The sequence below is a fragment of the Melitaea cinxia genome, chromosome 11 (assembly GCF_905220565.1).
Source record: "Melitaea cinxia chromosome 11, ilMelCinx1.1, whole genome shotgun sequence".
In the NCBI taxonomy this organism is placed as follows: domain Eukaryota; kingdom Metazoa; phylum Arthropoda; class Insecta; order Lepidoptera; family Nymphalidae; genus Melitaea; species Melitaea cinxia.
This window is the reverse complement of record NC_059404.1, coordinates 14079257-14097262: the sequence shown is the minus strand read 5'-3', so window position 1 is coordinate 14097262 and position 18006 is coordinate 14079257. Positions and strand designations below refer to the sequence as shown.

Below are 18006 nucleotides of genomic sequence, written 5' to 3'. Positions count from 1 at the left end.
GCTACAAAAATGCAGTTTTATGCCTCTTGCGATCTCTTTATGAGTTTAATATGAACACAGTAGAAGGCAAATGTTTATATATTCTATCCATAATATATTTTTATCCCATAAAACGTACAATTACGATATGCAAAACATTTTTTTGTGCAGATAAACATATAAATATAATCTTTTTATCACAAAAGGGCCATTCATTAATACGTAAGGATGGTTTTAGCAACTTTAGATTGTAAGTAGTTAAAAGTAAGTTTTTAAATAATCTTTAAAATAAATCAGTTAAACGGTGTAATTTATGGATGGCCTCTTACGTAATATCATTCTACATCCCGCCCCTCCCAAGTAAGGGTATGTAAAGATTTTTTCCAATCGACGTCGGGACCCTTATATAATTAGTGAATGTCACAAACGCTTTAAAAAAAATTAATTTAAAATTTTCTAAAACAAGTAATTACTAAATTTATTTTATTTACTTCTGTACTAGATATAATAGTTGATAACATCTGTATTCCTAGAATTCCTTACGTACGCAGGCTGCGTGCGCGCATATTTATTGCTATCTCGGCGACAGGACGCGCAATCGTTGCGGCGCGGGCGGGCCGCGCTACCCCTCACTACGTCACCAAGGTAATTCATATTTTTTTGCATATTTTTTTCGAAATATAAATAAATATTATGTACATTTAAATTTAAATATAAGTATCTAAAGTGTTGTATATTGTAATGGAATTGGATTTTGTCTGTGATAAATAAAAGAAAACTGTATTAATATTTTCCCCATTATTTTTAATGATTGAACGTTCATAATATTCATTTAAGACCAGTACTCACTGACGCTAAAATTTTATAAATTTTATATTTAAAAAATAAAATAAACAAATTGATTAAATTATGTTCAGTTTGGAAAAATAATATTTAAGCTTAAAATAGTAACTAAGCCGTAGGTCTTTAGATTTACTATACAAACATTTGCATTAAAAGAATTAATCCGTTAAGAGAAGCTAAAAATTTGTATTTTTAGTCTTCGTTTAGTTACTTAACAATTAGATATATTATCAAAATTAAAATATTGGTTTCCTTGTTATATATTCTATCCATATTATATATACATAATATGTAAGGTTTTAACCATGTGTTAAAATCATGAATGAAAAGAAAAACACTATGCACCGCACACATATTTATAACAAGAAATTGTGAAAATTATTTATAATATTATCATTGCTATTAAAACTGCAGTTTGTATTCAATTGTTCATTTATTAGGATATCGCGAGTCATTAAGCTGCAGTGTAATTTTCGCACGTACACGCATACATCATATGCACCCAGTATGAATTATACAGTGTCATTATGGATAAATTAAATTTGAAATATACCTAAATAATGATAGCTGTTAAATTTAAAAGCGAACACGGACTTGTTGATATAAAGCGTCGTTAGCTCGTATCTTACTTAAGACATTTTAAAGATATATATATTTTTTGTTTGGTAACTATTGCTTATTTTGTAATCATTTATTTTATTAATATTATAGGCGTGAACTCGTGTGTTTTATTGGTAAATTACCGTAATATTTGACACAAATCATCTTCGGTTATTTACGTAAATATATAATTTTAAAATTTATTAAACAAAAAAAACGAAAAAAAAAAAAAATTCCTAATTAAATCGAGAACGCTTGAAATTCATTTTGTTCATATGACATAGATCAGATGAACTATTTCGCATGGACATTTATATATTTAAGAAAACATACCACGTACCTACACAAAAAGCTTATTGCAAAGAGCAAAAAGTCATTCAACAACCTACTGAAATTTGTCTCATGTCAATCAAATTTTGACAGGTATTGGTAAGACCACCTAATTGAAATTATAAAACGATACAGGGTCAAATATATTTCCCCTACTTTATGAAAACAAAAAAAACCTTAACATTATTATTTAAAAAATGTCCAAAGAAGTTTATTCTCTCTTTATGTATCAGTAAAAGTAACAGAAAACCATTTAACTATTTTAAACACTCACCACAATTTTTTCAAAAATCATTTTGTTGTTTTAAAACATAGGTTACCAGTTACCAATTTTGTCTCTAACGTAATTTTTTTTTACCGTTTCCGTGCTGTAAAGTCATATTTCACTCTTGTTTGCACTGGTATATTATTTATCTTACTGTGGTACAAAAAAGCTTCTTAATAATACAATTTAAATTTAACTGGAGACAAAGTCAAAAAAAAAAAAAAAAATACGCGAAAATACATCTTTGCATTGGCTACAAAAAAAATATTGTTCAATACATACCTACTACATAGTAATAAAACAGTTTAGTTATAAGTATAGTAAAACAAAATTTAAAATGATACAACGAAAATAGTGTAATAACTATTTTAAACACGGTTATAAATTCGCAGATATTTATTTTTGTTTGTTTCAAGTACACTATTTCGACACCAAATCTGTCTGCATTGTAAACTGATTTTTGGCCTTCTATTTTTATGTATGAAGTAAATCGAAGAACATTTAAAAACTGATATACAAACGAATTACTTTTATAGTCTATTAGAGAAGACATTGCTCCGAACGAATACTTAAATATCAATAATCAACCATAATAAAAAACAATCTGCCAATACATTCAAAAAAATAAACCAGTTCGAATGTTAATTGACCAAACATTAATAAAAAGTAGGTGAGAATGCCATAGAGACAAGTGCTCATAAACAAAATAACATATCTGTTGCTAAAATTAATTATAACGCGGCGCCAATTGATTCTGTCAACTTTATACAGACGGATGCTTGGGTTGAATTTAAAAAGGTCACTGGGACGCGTTTTTAGAACGAGAAATGTTAAGAATGGTCTTATATTTAATTGGGTGATAAAATTTCTCTTTAGGACGCTCTAATTTGGTCGGCTATGCGAATACTCTTGCCTTCAATATTTAGTTATTTTCTTTATAGGAGAATTTGATTTCATTTTAACTTTTATTGTGTACAGACAGAAACGATTTAGGTTTCTGAAATAAATGAAATTGAGAAAATAATATTCTTTTTTTCATGATAGCCTACTTTAAATGGGATTTTCATATAAAACTTGATACTCCAAAGCTACTTTTCTATGGCTGTACACAATAAAACGTTAGCCAAAATTACTAAACAGCGTCTGATAATAATCCGCCTTTATTATAAAATGTAAAAACGTTAAACAGCAATTTAGTCATCTATATTATTTGATACTTTTTTAATTTTTACCATTTTAAAAATAAAAGCTTAAAATCATAGGCAGGATGTGGCAGGTGGGAGTCGCTTGTCTGGCACTGCTGGTACTACCAGCTATTGCTAAAGATCTGGCAGACATCAAAGAAGAAGAACTGCCTCAAGCTCAAGAACCTGATCTTGTAAATTACGATGATTATAATCCATTTGGAGAAGATGAAAATGGTGAGACGGTGTTCTTTAAGTTTACTTATAAAAACGCATTGCATTAATGTTATTTTGTGCACTGTGGTTTTTGTGCCGCTAAGTCAATACCATATCATCAAGTGCCGTTTTATTTTTAAGCTTTATTTAACAAAAATATTTAAATTATTATTTATTTACAGCAATAATTGCCGAAAGAGATTTCACTGGATCGACTACAGGTTACACATTATTTATCGCTTTATTGTCATTCTTTTTAAATACCTTTAACTCCCTATAACTTTTGGAATTTTTGTTATAAATTGATAATTTAACTTTAAACACATACGCTGGGGACTTATCGCTTAGCTAAAATTAATTTCTTTAACTTAATTTCAGTGACTCCTGGTTTCCGAAGGCCAACTGTACCTACAGTAAATAGGGGTAAGTAAAATTAAAAAAAAAAAAAGTTTTTTCTTGAGTTGTAATATAAGACAGCATTCTACTCTGCAAATAATAAACCTTTCCTCTCTTCAGTTTAAAAACGCCTATTTGAATTTTTGATGTAAAGTTTTTGTATGCCTGTATAGTACCATCGAGCCGTTGTTTGGATATGGGACGATCATTTGCTGATGGGGAAACATGGAAGAGGGATAACTGCACGCTTTGCCAGTGCAACAATAATCGCGTCAATTGCTCAGTATTACCTTCGTGTCTTTTATGTGAGTACTTAATTATGGTAGCTTTTTAACCGACTTCAAAAAAGGAGGAGGTTACTCAATTCGACCGTATATATATATATAACAACTGTACTAGCTGACTCGGCAAACGTCGTCTTGCCGCTAAAAGATATTAAAAAATAGGGGTTGGTGGTAGAAGGGTGAAAATTTAGGATTGTATGTATTTTTCAACGCCAAATCATAGAAAAATAAAAAATAAATAATTTATCTAAATATTAAAAAAAATAGGGGTGGACTACCCTTAACATTTAGGGGGATGAAAAATAGATGTTGTTCGATTGTCAGACCTACCCATTATGCACACAAAATTTCATGAGAACCGGTCGAGCCGTTTCGGAGGAGTTTAGCTACAAACACCGCGACACGAGAATTTTATATATTAAATATGTTCGAGGATAACTTCGTCGTTTATGATCCGATCTTGATAATTCTTTTTTGTTGGAAAATAGATATCCTAAGTGTGGTACCATGATAAGGAAACCAGGATCTAATGATGGGATCTCAGAGAAATCGAGGGAAACCTTCGAAAATCCGCATAACTTTTTACTGGGTGTACCGATTTTGATGATTTGCAATTTAATCGAAATCCGATGTTTATCATGTGATCACATTTAAATTTTATCAAGATCTGATTACATCTTTTTGAGTAATCTTTGATAATGCGTATGTACTTGACTATCAATTTTTTCATCTACATACGTTGTAGTACTTGTCGATGTAATTGAAGTCGGTTTTTTTTTCGTTTGCTAGCGAACACAAATATTTCCAAATATTATTATGGTAGTTGCAATTTAGACGTTTAATATATGAGCCTTTCCATTTATACAATGTTAAAAAGTTGTTACATCAGAAATATTTCAACTTTTTTATGTTTTACTTTTCTACTGCGGCTCTAATTTAATCGCAAAAAATGATCTATTTATTTGTAAATCAATAAAGAATTCGCAGATTTGACTTTACGAGTTTAGTGTATTGGCTGTTTTTGAATATTTTAAGCCTTTCAATACTAATAATTCCAGCACCAACAACAAGTCGTCCCCCTCCACCACCTCCAAGAGGCGTTGCTGCTCAACCAACTACACCAATAAGGGGGGTTACAGGAGAACCAGGTGAAGATGGCCCACCCGGCTCGCCAGGTGCACCAGGAGTTAACGGTGTTCCTGGAAGTCCTGGTATACCTGGACCTGTAGGACCTATGCCAGATGTATGCAGTCAAAACTGTTCCTTATTTGTCATTAGTTTTACGCGTGTGCTTAAGATAAAAATTGAAACACAACATTTACTAGCTATCATCATCATCATCATTATCATTCCAGTCTATTACAGTCCACTGCTGGACATAGGCCTCCACAAATTCGCGCCAAAAATGCGTAAACTCATGTGTGTTGCCCATAGTCACCACGCTGGGCAGGCGGGTTGGTGACCGCAGGGCTGGCTTTGTCACACCGAAGACGCTGCTGCCCGTCTTTGGCCTCTGTGTTTCAAAGCCAGCGGTTAGACGGTTATCTCGCCATCGGTCGGCTTCTTAAGTTCCAAGGTGGTAGTGGAACCTTGTTATCCCTTAGTCGCCTCTTACGACAACCACGGGAAAAGTCTCTCTCTATCTATATTATATATCTTAATATATATAAATCTCGTGTCACAATGTTTGTCCTCAATGGACTCCTAAACCACTTAACCGATTATAATAAAATTCGCACACCATGTGCAGTTCGATCCAACTTAAAAGATAGGCTATATTTTATTTTGATATATTATGTTATTATTATATTCCAGAAAAAAATAAGGTGATACGAAGTTCGCCAGGTCAGCTAGTATATATATATATATATATATATATATATATATAATATAGATAATACATTTACTAGCTATACTCGAGGTTTTGTTCACGATTGTCTTTTTTTTATTAAGCGTATCGGAGGATAAAGCTTTTGCGAAAGAAGTTTTTGTTTAATTTTAGTCGCTGCTGTTAGATAATAATAAAAATAAGAAAAGGTTTCTCTAAAATTCATAATTTTTTTCAGGTAAATGCTTATTTGGCTCAGTTAGCAGCAGCTGCAGGAGGAGATAAAGGCCCTGTGTTTGATCCCTATAACTACATGCAAGCTTCTGTAGGCTCTCCGGGAATTAGAGGAATACCAGGTACTTGAAATATATTAAAATACCAAGTTCTAAAATTTTAATTTACTTCTCAGTGATTCTAAAATAATTCTTATGTTTCTAAATACTACAAAATATTTACCGCAGAAGCAGTTTCGATCAAAACTTGTGATGAGACATTTGTAATCCTACTAGTTGACCCCGCAAACGTTGTTTTGCCATATATGTAATTAATCCGCTTAATCCTCCCTCTCCCCCTAGAACTTAGGGGTATGAAAAATAGATATTGGCTGATTCTCAGACCTACACGATATGCAGACAAAATTTCATACAAATCGGTCCAGCCGCTTCGAAGGAGTGTGGTAACTACCATTGTGACACGAGTATTTTATATATAAGACGACCGTTCTGATGTAGTAGTCATGGATTTTTTAAAGTCGATGTTCGTATAAATACATACACATATATATATACATACATAATATATGTAGAAATAGCTTATTTATTTGATTTTGAATTTTATAATTGGATGTATATAGAAAACTCCCTTACAAAATTAAAGGAGTGTTATAGAAAATGTTTAATAAATTTAATTTTTAACAGGCCCGCAAGGTCCTCCAGGACCGCAAGGCTTCCAAGGTCCAAGGGGAGAACCAGGCGAACCAGGCCCTATTGGACAACCTGGCCCTCCAGGGGAACGGGGACCTCAGGGATTGCCAGGAAAAGATGTTAGTTAATTAATTAATTTATTTATTTTATTTATTTAATTTTATTTATTTAATTTTTGACTAATAAGTATTAACAAAGACTACTTAATGAGTAATTCTACGTATTTATAGTGACATAAATATTTTAGTAAGTTAAGAAGAAAAAAAAAAATGTGCCCACGACTTCGTCAACGTGGAATAGTGACTTTGAACAGCATTTTTTTGATATATCTTTTGGTTTATTTTAGATTATAAGTCATTTGGGTATTTACATGTTCAACGTAATTCTTTAAATTGGCATAACTTTATTTATGACTCGATTGACATTAAACAAACACTAAATATTAAGTGAAACTTACCACAATATTAGTGAAACCCACATCTAAATCGAATAAGCAGTTTCTGAGATTAGCGTGCACAAACGCAAAGACAAACAGTCTAAAATTCTAACAATCATTATTTTGGGTGCTGTTTGCGTTTATAAAGGTTCCAGTAATATTTTTTCTCATATATCTTCCATGTACGGACAGCGATCCGTTATATTTTTATGTATTGTGTGTTATATTATGTGTTTTGATGATGATCTACTTTCTTCCGCATTCGAATGTCAATACTGTCTTTAGCTATTGTATCATTGTGATATTGTAATCTTTAGCTATTGTGTTTTTGAATTTTGTATCAATAAATATTATGTTTCAAAAGGGTAATCCTGGAGAAGATGGAGAACCTGGTCCAGCGGGAGTGGCAGGACAACCAGGGCCACGTGGTCTTCCAGGAGTACAAGGACTACCTGGTCTTAAGGGACATCGCGGGTTCGATGGTAAAGATGGCGCTAAGGGTGAACCAGGTTTACCTGGAGACAAAGGCCCAAGTGGATTACCTGGACAAATGGGACCACCAGGACCTATTGTGAGTTATTTATTAAATTTTCATAAATAAACGATAAGAACAATAATACTACTAAAATACAATAAATTAATACGATTACTTACGTCTCAAGAATATAATGACAAAATATGTCTTCTTTTTACGCTAGTACTTTTCAATTAATGTAAAATACTATATTAGCTTTCAAAGTGGTTGGGTTGTTAATGGTTTTTGTAGCCTTAGTTACCAAAATGACTAAAAAGTAAATATTCATGTAATGCAGTAAATGTAAACTCGGAGTGTAATAAGTAAAAAGACAATGCAATTTAATAATAGTTGGAAGTACACAGTTGGTCTAAAATAAGTCCCTTTGTATTAAACTAGCCGAGTATTGTAGGATGCTTATATTGTATCTTATAATCTTTTATTTTATTTAAACCTGGCACATATTTTTATGATTCTTTATTTTTTATTACGTTGTTTATTTCAAAGGGTCCCGTAGGTCCACGTGGTGAAAGAGGACGAGAAGGACCTCCTGGAACTCCAGGCATGCGTGGAGTCGATGGAGCTCCTGGACCCCCAGGACTTATAGTATGTAGTTAAAACAGATATATTTATATCATTTCATTTATTACAATAAAGCTAATGAATTTGTTTTTAAAATGAATTAATCTGTTAATTAAAGTTGGTTATTGAGACCTACAATAATAATAATTGAAGCCTACAATAACACACTATATACCGAAGAACTTAAGATTTAAAGAAGCAAATATAATATAATATGCATATGGTGTAATGTTGCGTGTGCGGTGTCCGGCGGCGCCTAAACACCGACGGTCGCGGGTTCGACTCCCACTTGGAGTGGATATTTATTTATACAAATATCTATTTCCAGACTGGTTGTATGTCCTTGTGGGTCTCTCCACCGTGCCTCAGAGAGCACGTTAAGCTGTCGGTCCCGATTGTTATCATTTACATCTGATAGCGATCGTTACTCATAGTAAAATATATCCGCCAAACCGCATTGGAGCAGCGTGGTGGATTAAGTTTTGATCATTCTCTTACACGGGCAAAGAGGCCTACTCCCAGCAGTGGGACTAATATATTACAGGCTGAAGCGATGCGATCCAAAAGAAGCAAAAAGGTATGAAATCGCGATGGACGGTCAGTCATTAATAAAAATATATTTAGAAGATATTATTACAATTTCTTAGTTAGTAGTCCTTTCATACTAAATTTTATTTCTAAGGGTAATACCGGAAAGCCTGGTTCTCCGGGTTTCCCTGGATCACCTGGCTTGAAAGGCGAACAAGGAGTAAGTGGACCTAAAGGTAGTCAAGGGATGCAAGGGCCCCGGGGAGAACCTGGGCGTCCTGGACAACCTGGAGAAGTTGGACCACCAGGATTGGCAGGACGAGATGGTATACCTGGTGAGAAGGGCGTGCAAGGGCAAGCAGGTGCTGCAGGACCTCAGGGTTTTCCTGGACCAAGAGGTACTCCTGGTGTTGCTGGTGATCCTGGAATGCCGGGGGCTAAGGGAATGCCGGTAATTATTAAAAAAAAAAACAATATTTATTTAAACAATATTTGTGATTTTAAGATAATACGACAACTTTATTAATTATTTAAATATTTTAAAAATTGAGATATTTAATTAAGTTTATATTACGAGTATTTAAAGTTTATATTATTTAAAATTTAATATAGGGACAACCCGGTGAAAGGGGACTAAAAGGAGAATCAGGTATAAGAGGAGAAACTGGATCTCCTGGCCCGAGAGGATTGCCAGGAAGTATTGGACCGGAAGGTAAACGCGGAAAAAGAGGCTTGCGAGGCCCAGCGGGAAATGTAGGTCCCCAAGGAGAAAGAGGCATACAAGGATTAAGAGGATTACCTGGTACTGACGGCCCTTCCGGTCCTAAAGGTCAAGCGGGTGATAGAGGAGGCATTGGCCTTCCAGGACCTAAAGGCAGTTCAGGTGATGCTGGTAGACCTGGGCCACAGGGACTTCCTGGTGCAAGGGGTTTGATTGGTAGGCCAGGAATTGCTGGCAAGTCGGGGCCTCCAGGAGAAAGAGGTATTCCTGGAGCTGATGGCAGACCTGGTGAACAAGGACCACAAGGCTTACAAGGGCCGCCTGGATTAATAGGTAGCCCAGGCGAAAGAGGTTTGCAGGTCAGTAGTCTTACAAAATAAATAAAAAAATCGAGAAAGGGAACTATTGCATTTTTTTGTTAAATTATGTATAACTCCAAAAAGCTTTACTTATATTACTTATATTTTTAGTACTCAAAATATTTTTTTATAGAATATTTTATAGGATTCAATTCGACTCATTTCATAGGTCTATATTTTCAAAACAATTAAATATTTCAGGGCGAACCAGGAAAAGATGGAGAAGTTGGCCAACCTGGAACTCCAGGTCCCAAAGGTGATGCAGGTCGTGACGGTAGCCCCGGTACTCAAGGTCCACAAGGTTCTGTAGGTCCAGCAGGTGAACGAGGACAAACGGGCCCTCCAGGACCTACCGGTTTCCCAGTAAGTTCCTTTCTTGCGCAACTTAAAAAAATAAACTTTTTGTAGACTTAAAGTAATTACTTTTGGCGTATATATTTCTATAAATACATAATTTATTTATCTATTTATTTATTTATTTATTTATTTATTTATATATATATTTATTTATTTATTTATTTATTTATTTATTTATGCATTAAAAAAAAACTTAGAACTAACATTACAGAAACCCAATGCGTTAGTTAGTTTATCACAACAAATAACATTAAATTATGCCATATGGGAAATTTTTGGAATACTCTGTAACTGACTGTACTTTCACTGACTACTCTATTACTTGAAAGACTTAATACATTGTCAATTAATATTTATGTTTTGTAATATTTAATTTTTTAGGGTCTGCCTGGTTCAGTTGGTTTACCAGGATCTCCTGGTAAAGATGGGGCTCCAGGTGTGGCTGGACCTGCTGGACCGCCGGGACCAATTGGACCACGAGGTGAAAGAGGCTTTTATGGCGAAAGAGGACTCCCTGGTCAACCTGGTGCGGCAGGAGAAAAGGGTGAAGCTGGTGCACAAGGACTTGATGGTCTTCCGGTACATAAGGATAAATATTAATTCTAAAAGCTTAAAATACAAATTCATATTATTTAGAGTATTATTATTAATTATTTTTGTATTGCCTTAGGGTCCAGAAGGACCAAGAGGAAATAAAGGACATCCAGGGCCAGTTGGTCCCATGGGAATGCAAGGACCACGTGGTTTAACTGGTCTCAGTGGTGAGAAGGGAGAAAGAGGTTCGTCTGGACCACAAGGCCCCGAAGGACCGCAAGGTACTATTAACATATTTTTTATTATTTTTTGTTTTTATGACTATTTAGTTTTTATTACTATTTTAAATATCGTTAGTAACTTTGTCGAAGTTATTAAAATCTACCTGACTTCAAAAAGGGAGGAGGTTATACTTTATTCGACCGTATTTTATGTATGTTCGGGGATAACTTCGTCGTTTATAAACCGATTTTGATAATTCTTTTTTTGTTATAAAGTAGATATCTCAAGTGTGGTATCATGATAAGGAAATCAGGATTTGATGATGGGATCCCAGAGAAATCAAGGAAAATCGTAGTGATGACTAGTGCCTTTGTTAATTTAATTTCATCTACTTACGTTGTATTACTTGTCGATGTAATTGAAGTCGGTTTTTTTCGTTTGCTAGCAAACACAATTATAACGAACACCGATAAAAAAAAAACGACGGCGCGTTGGCGCAACGGTCACAGCACTGGTTTGTTGCCGTTGCTGCGCGCTGGCGGTTGCGGGTTCGATCCCCTCACATCTAGTCTTTGCAGTGTAGTTTTTGTGGGTCTCCCCACCGTGCATCGGAGAGTACGTTTAGCCGGCGTATTCAGTTGTTATCATGTACATATGATAGCGATCGTTACTCATAGTAGGTAGTAGGGAATATATCCGCAAACCCGCATTGGAGCAGTGTGGTGGATTAAGCTCTGATCCTTCTCCCATATGGGAAAGAGGCCTAGCAGTGAAATATTACAATCAGAAGCGATGAAGCGAAAAATAATTTTTATCCAATTTTGTGCAGTCGTTCGTAAGTTATACGTACTTTATTAAGTACTTTTTGTTAATTCCTTTTTATTAATACACAGGTTCTTCCTTAATTAGCAGGCTAATTCCCTTTTATTAAACACAGGTACTTTGTATATCTAGGTAAGTTATGCGCGTACATACGGTATCGACGCGTTTCGACGGTTCATTTCTATATATTTTTGCAGGCAAGTTATTGAAAATGACATACATTATTATACTCAAAAACTTTCAGGTCGTCAGGGTGAACAAGGACCTCAAGGGCCTGTTGGTCCGACAGGACCACCAGGGGAACCAGCAGAGAGAGGCGAACCTGGAACTCCTGGCATACCAGGAGAACCAGGTGCACCAGGATCAACTGGAGAACGTGGCCAACCTGGACCTCAGGGAACACCAGGTTTATCTGGTCCACCAGGTTTGACTGGCATGCCAGGCTTAAAAGGTGATAGAGGCTACGCAGGTGCCAAAGGACAGCAAGGAGCTCCGGGTAATCCAGGTAACAAACAAAGCAATATATTAACAAAGATGAATATTTATAGATAATTTAATAATAAATAAAAATGAATTTCAACATAAATATCACAATTTTTTCTTGCAAGGTATACACGGAGAACCTGGTCAAAGAGGTTTACCTGGCCCAGTAGGAGCCAAGGGAGTTCGTGGCGATCAGGGTCCTAAAGGCGACATAGGACATGCTGGGTTGCAAGGAAGGCCAGGAGATTTAGGGCCACCTGTAAGTAGTATTAAAATATGGAACTGTTAACTCTGTATAAAAAGTATTTTTTTTAATTTATGTACCTAAATACACAATTATTATTTTATAGGGACCTCAAGGTAGCCCAGGTATAGCTGGTGCTCCAGGTATTCCAGGTAGCAAAGGCGCAACAGGTGACTCTGGCCGGCCCGGAGCTCCTGGTCCACAAGGCTTAACTGGACCACCAGGACCCGAGGGTGCAAAGGGTGAAAGAGGTAGTGAAGGAGAGATTGGACCACAGGGCCCACCTGGCACCCCTGGTACACCTGGAGAGAGAGGCCCAAGTGGTTTACAAGGTTTAGTTGGAGCCCCTGGACCACAAGGTTTAAGGGGTATACAGGTAATCATTTTGGATATTAAATATTTGAACATTTTTATTTGTGATATATTAATCCAAATAAAACATCTATATAAACTAAAATTGAATCTGCTATTGAATACATATATTACCCTCAAAAACATTGTTTAAAACACTATTATTATTTAGGGAGAAAGTGGTTCACCAGGAAAACCTGGTGCAGATGGAGCGCCAGGGTCAACTGGTTTACCTGGACCTCAAGGTCTTCCGGGACCAATGGGTGAAACAGGGCCTGAAGGCCGCCCAGGTAAACTTGGTCAGCCTGGATTACCTGGCAGACCAGGTGATAAGGGACCAATTGGACAGCCAGGACCATCCGGAGCATCAGGCCCGCCAGGATTACAGGTTAGTATAATAAAAATTACTACATATTACACGTTATCACTATATTATATACCTGGTTTAAATTTTACACATTTTATTTTCTCAGGGCCCTCCTGGTCCATCCGGTCCGCCTGGATCAACTGGCGAAAGAGGACCGAGGGGTGAATCTGGACCACCAGGTGTTGATGGACCTCAGGGCCCTGCTGGGAAACAAGGACTACCTGGTATGGATGGTCTTAAAGGTGAACGTGGAGAAGCTGGCGCAGACGGAGCTAAAGGTCATGCGGGTATACCTGGACTTCCGGGAATGGTTGGGGCGCCGGGAAGAGCTGGTGATAGAGGACTACCTGGACCAATGGGACCTCCCGGAAAGGATGGAGACACGGGACCCAGAGGTAAATACTTTTATCCAGACATTTATTTAATTTTAACATATCCATACTGAGGTAAAACATTTTTGTCAGATTATTTAACTAATTTTAGTAACTTTAATTCGAAATTAATTGACCTAATAAATAGGTTCACCTGGTCGCGATGGAAGCCCTGGTTTGCAAGGACCAATCGGTCCCCCTGGTGGTCGCGGTCCACCTGGAGAACCTGGTCGTCACGGTACCCCTGGACCGGCAGGACCACCTGGACCACCTGGCCCACCTGGAGAAGGCCTGGCTTATGATGCCGCTGCAATTGCTGCTATGCTACAACAAGGTACATAACAAATTTATACAATTTGCTAAATGACGACTAACGGGGAAAATTTTTGTGGCATTGTTTAGGCTTTTTATGATATTAATGGTCATATATCGATTGACAATAATGTATTTTCGATATTTTTGAGAATATAAGTTAAGAAATCTTGTATTTTCTCAGGTTCATTTAAAGGCCCCGACCAATTAGGCGATGATCCGAACGGTATGCCACCACGCTTCTTCAAAGATGACATGACTCAAGAAGAAAGAAAGAAAATTGTAATGAAAGCATACGAACGTCTAAAAGTATCTCTAGACAAGTTCTTGAAACCAGACGGATCGAAAGAAGCTCCTGGAAAGACTTGCGGTGATATTAAATACCACCATCCTGAATCTGAAAGTGGTACGTATTATATATTTTTATATCTTTTAAGTTCGTAACATATGAAAATTAAAAAACCTTAAATTCTACTTATAAAATTTTAAGTATTTTTAATTCTTATGATACCTATTTATCGTCATAGATTTCAATTTAGGTCGTTGATTTGTTATATGTGACCAGGCGTTAAATCCATGTCAGTGTTTCTAAATTTTCACTATGTACATAATACGCCAATATCCATAATCTACCTACCATATGCCAGATACAACCAATTGTTCGACTTAACAAAAAAACTTTTGTTCAAAATTATACTTAATTACTGGAGAATTTACTTCAAGAGAGGTTCTAAAATAATTGTTATTTTCAGGCCAATACTGGATAGATCCTAACGGCGGAGACATCAACGACGCTATTATGGTTTATTGTGATATGTCGACCAGCGCCAGCTGCGTATACCCTAAGCCTATGATGTCGGAAGACGTAACGCATACGGACAGAAATGAAGCATGGCTTAGTGAAATTGAAAACGGATTTACGGTAATTTTCCATAACATACAGATTACCAAACATTACCATCTTACTTTTAAAAAAGCAAATTTTTTTTTAACTTTTTGTTGAGATTTATATAATTTGAATTGGAGGTAAATAATTTTGATAAATATCGGTTTAAATATAACAAAGTTTTATGACATTACAGATTTCTTACAAAGCTGATCACAGCCAGCTAACCTACCTCCAACTTCTATCCGTTAAAGCAGTTCAGAATGTGACGTTACATTGCCGCAATACTGTTGGGTATTATGATCCAGTGACAAGAAATTATAAGCACGGAATCAAGTTACTTGCCTTTAATGACGCGGAAATCCTGCCCAAAGCTAACAATAGGCTACGGTACAAAGCTTTATTGGATGAGTGTCAGGTAAGGATCGCTGTCCATGATATTATTTGTCTTGATATTTAAGGATACCCACTAATATGACACTTAGTAGTCCATGTTTGTTCTTGACTCTTCTAATAGGTAAAAGATTTGATAAAAACAGCTTAGAAATTTTGTCGACTCTAAACAAATAAACCTTTTCTCTTTTTAATAAGTATATGTATTCAAGTTACTTCGCTAGGAATACCCTTTATAGAACACATGTAAAAGTTTCTACTAAAAAAACTTTAGGACAAGCATCTTATATGTTATTTAAAAATAAAACCATGACTCATTATGCGATATAATAAATTGTCTGTGTGTGTTTGTGTGTAATTTATACACGGCAGAAGTGAAACTTTTGATAACTTATAGGAAGGTAGGTCTTTTCGATTTTTTTGTGTCGACGATGATCACGGCCTCGTGGAAAAGGTCGTAAGCGCCATACAAAAACGCGTCGCTTACGCGTTTTGGGCAGCAATATATTCTATCTCATTCTGTCCAATACATTTGTGTAATTTATATTATCTTTTTAACGAGTTTCAAATCACAACTATTTAAAAAAAACACTTAAAAATAATCTGAAATATGATATGGATATATAATATATAATTTTTTACAGTATAAGAAACCAGACTGGGCAAAGACGATAGTTCAGTATGAAACTGACAAGGCGGGCCGTCTACCGCTACTCGACGTGGCGGTACGGGACGTCGGCAGACACGACCAAACGTTCAGAATCGAACTGGGGCTCGCCTGCTTTATCTAGAATCAAACTTAAATAATCCTAATAAATATGTCAATATTTAGTATGAAGTATTGACATTATTTGTAAATTTAAAATTATTGTAATAGATTTTAGTGTGATTTAGTAAAATCATACCAATATATTTTTAATAAATAATTTTAATACGTAAGGACTACTAGCCAGAATAGCATTTTTATATATAAATATTTTATAGAGTAATTTGTAGTGCATTAATATAAATTAAGTAATTTGTCTACAAGGTAATGTAAAATAAAATATAGTGTTCATTATTTTTAATTTTTACATTTATGTTAAATATTAACAATAATAATATAACGTTGTACTTAACACTTATATTTTTAGGTCGTCACAACATTTTAGGTTAATTTACAATGATAAGGCTGTGTTTTGTACATAATTGTAAATATTTCTTATTTTAAACATTTTAAATGATAGTAATAAAATATAAGATTCGTACCTCGCTGAAGAAGCTGAACTGTAATTAAGTGCATGTATAAATAGGAAAGTAATTATAGTTTTATGTATTTGTTTTTGTTTTATTATTATTGAATTTTTAATCAAATATAAAATTTATTTACATTATCTATCTTATTTCTTCTAAATATTTTTAAGTATCTCAAGGACTAAGCTGTACTCGAGATTTTTTTCGAATCGCTTATTTCATTTGCATTGAAATATTAAAAAATATTTTATTACGTATTAAATACTGTGTGGTTCTTATGAATAAAAATTTTGGATACATGTACGAGTTTGATACGCTACAAGAAACGCTTATTTAAAGAACCTTACTGTAATTTTAAATATTCTTTATATATTTTATAAATAATAAATCCTTTACGATGTCTTGCCTTCATGATGTGGAAATCAAGTTACATAATCTATATAGAAACACTTATTGAGCAAAAAAATCATACGTAGGAAAAACAATTTTGAAAAATATTCTACTTTCAAAGTTAATTTAATAAGTATTGACAGTTAAATAAACGAAAACAACAACTATCCTAGTTATTCATTACAAGAGGTCTTCCTCATGCAAGACACGAAGGGCGGTTTGTCGCAGGAGCACTTGGTGCATTTCTCGTCGACTGTTACTTCATCGCCGACATTGAGGGTCATGTTCCCGAAAGAACACTGCATGCTGATGCTTCGGAGATTTAGTCCGCGGATTACCTTTGATGTATTAGAAGCTGAAAGAATTAAATGATATTGAAATTATTAAATAAGACCAAAAATATACCGTGCTTCAGTATTCATTCATAAAAAGTACTATTGTTTTTCATTGGGAGATAAAATTGGACTTGATTCAATTCATTTGAAAATTCAAAATTTTTAATTTAATCGGAATCTGTACAAATAAATAAAACTGGAGTGTCTGTTTGTAATATTAAAATAACCGCTTTTTATAAAATTCACTGTATACACGATGCATATACCATAATAACAGTTTTTACAATTTTTGTCTGTCTGTCTGTCTGTCTGTCTGTTGGTTCAGGCTAACTTGGAAACGGCTGGATCGATTTTGACGGGGCGTTCACTGGCAGATAGCTGATGAAGTAAGGAGTAACTTAGGGTAGTTTTATTTTAGATATTTTTTTATAACTCTGCGAACAGAACAATAACTATTTTGTTAAATTACACGCGGACGAAGTCGTGGGCACAGCTAGTTTTAAATAATTTTACACAAATGACAATTGCTGATAATGGTCAAAATGTCGTTTAAATTAAGCATGAGAAAATCGTATTCTTTGGAACAAAGTTAGAAGTGATAACTTACGACACTGGAAAGCGATAGGACAACTCTTCATATTGCCTACAAACACGGGAGCGCAGTTGTCAAATATTTCATCTTGATAGTGGATCTCCAAACCGCAGTTGATGTCTGTGC

The 18006-nt window shown here is 34.9% G+C and overlaps 1 protein-coding gene across 1 annotated transcript; it reads left to right on the top strand.

Moving 5' to 3' along the window:
• Positions 1–207: 207 nt before the first annotated feature.
• LOC123657634 (collagen alpha-1(I) chain-like) lies at positions 208–16642 on the top strand. The gene is given in 25 exon segments (XM_045593156.1): positions 208–229; positions 482–624; positions 3267–3438; positions 3600–3648; positions 3919–4118; positions 5156–5340; positions 6164–6281; positions 6843–6967; positions 7649–7855; positions 8306–8404; positions 9063–9359; positions 9521–9988; positions 10190–10351; positions 10727–10924; positions 11016–11160; positions 12168–12428; positions 12532–12665; positions 12757–13026; positions 13174–13389; positions 13475–13763; positions 13888–14073; positions 14236–14457; positions 14804–14973; positions 15134–15355; positions 15975–16642. Coding segments are annotated over 25 exon segments (4707 nt in total). The 3' UTR covers positions 16122–16642.
• Positions 16643–18006: the final 1364 nt, after the last annotated feature.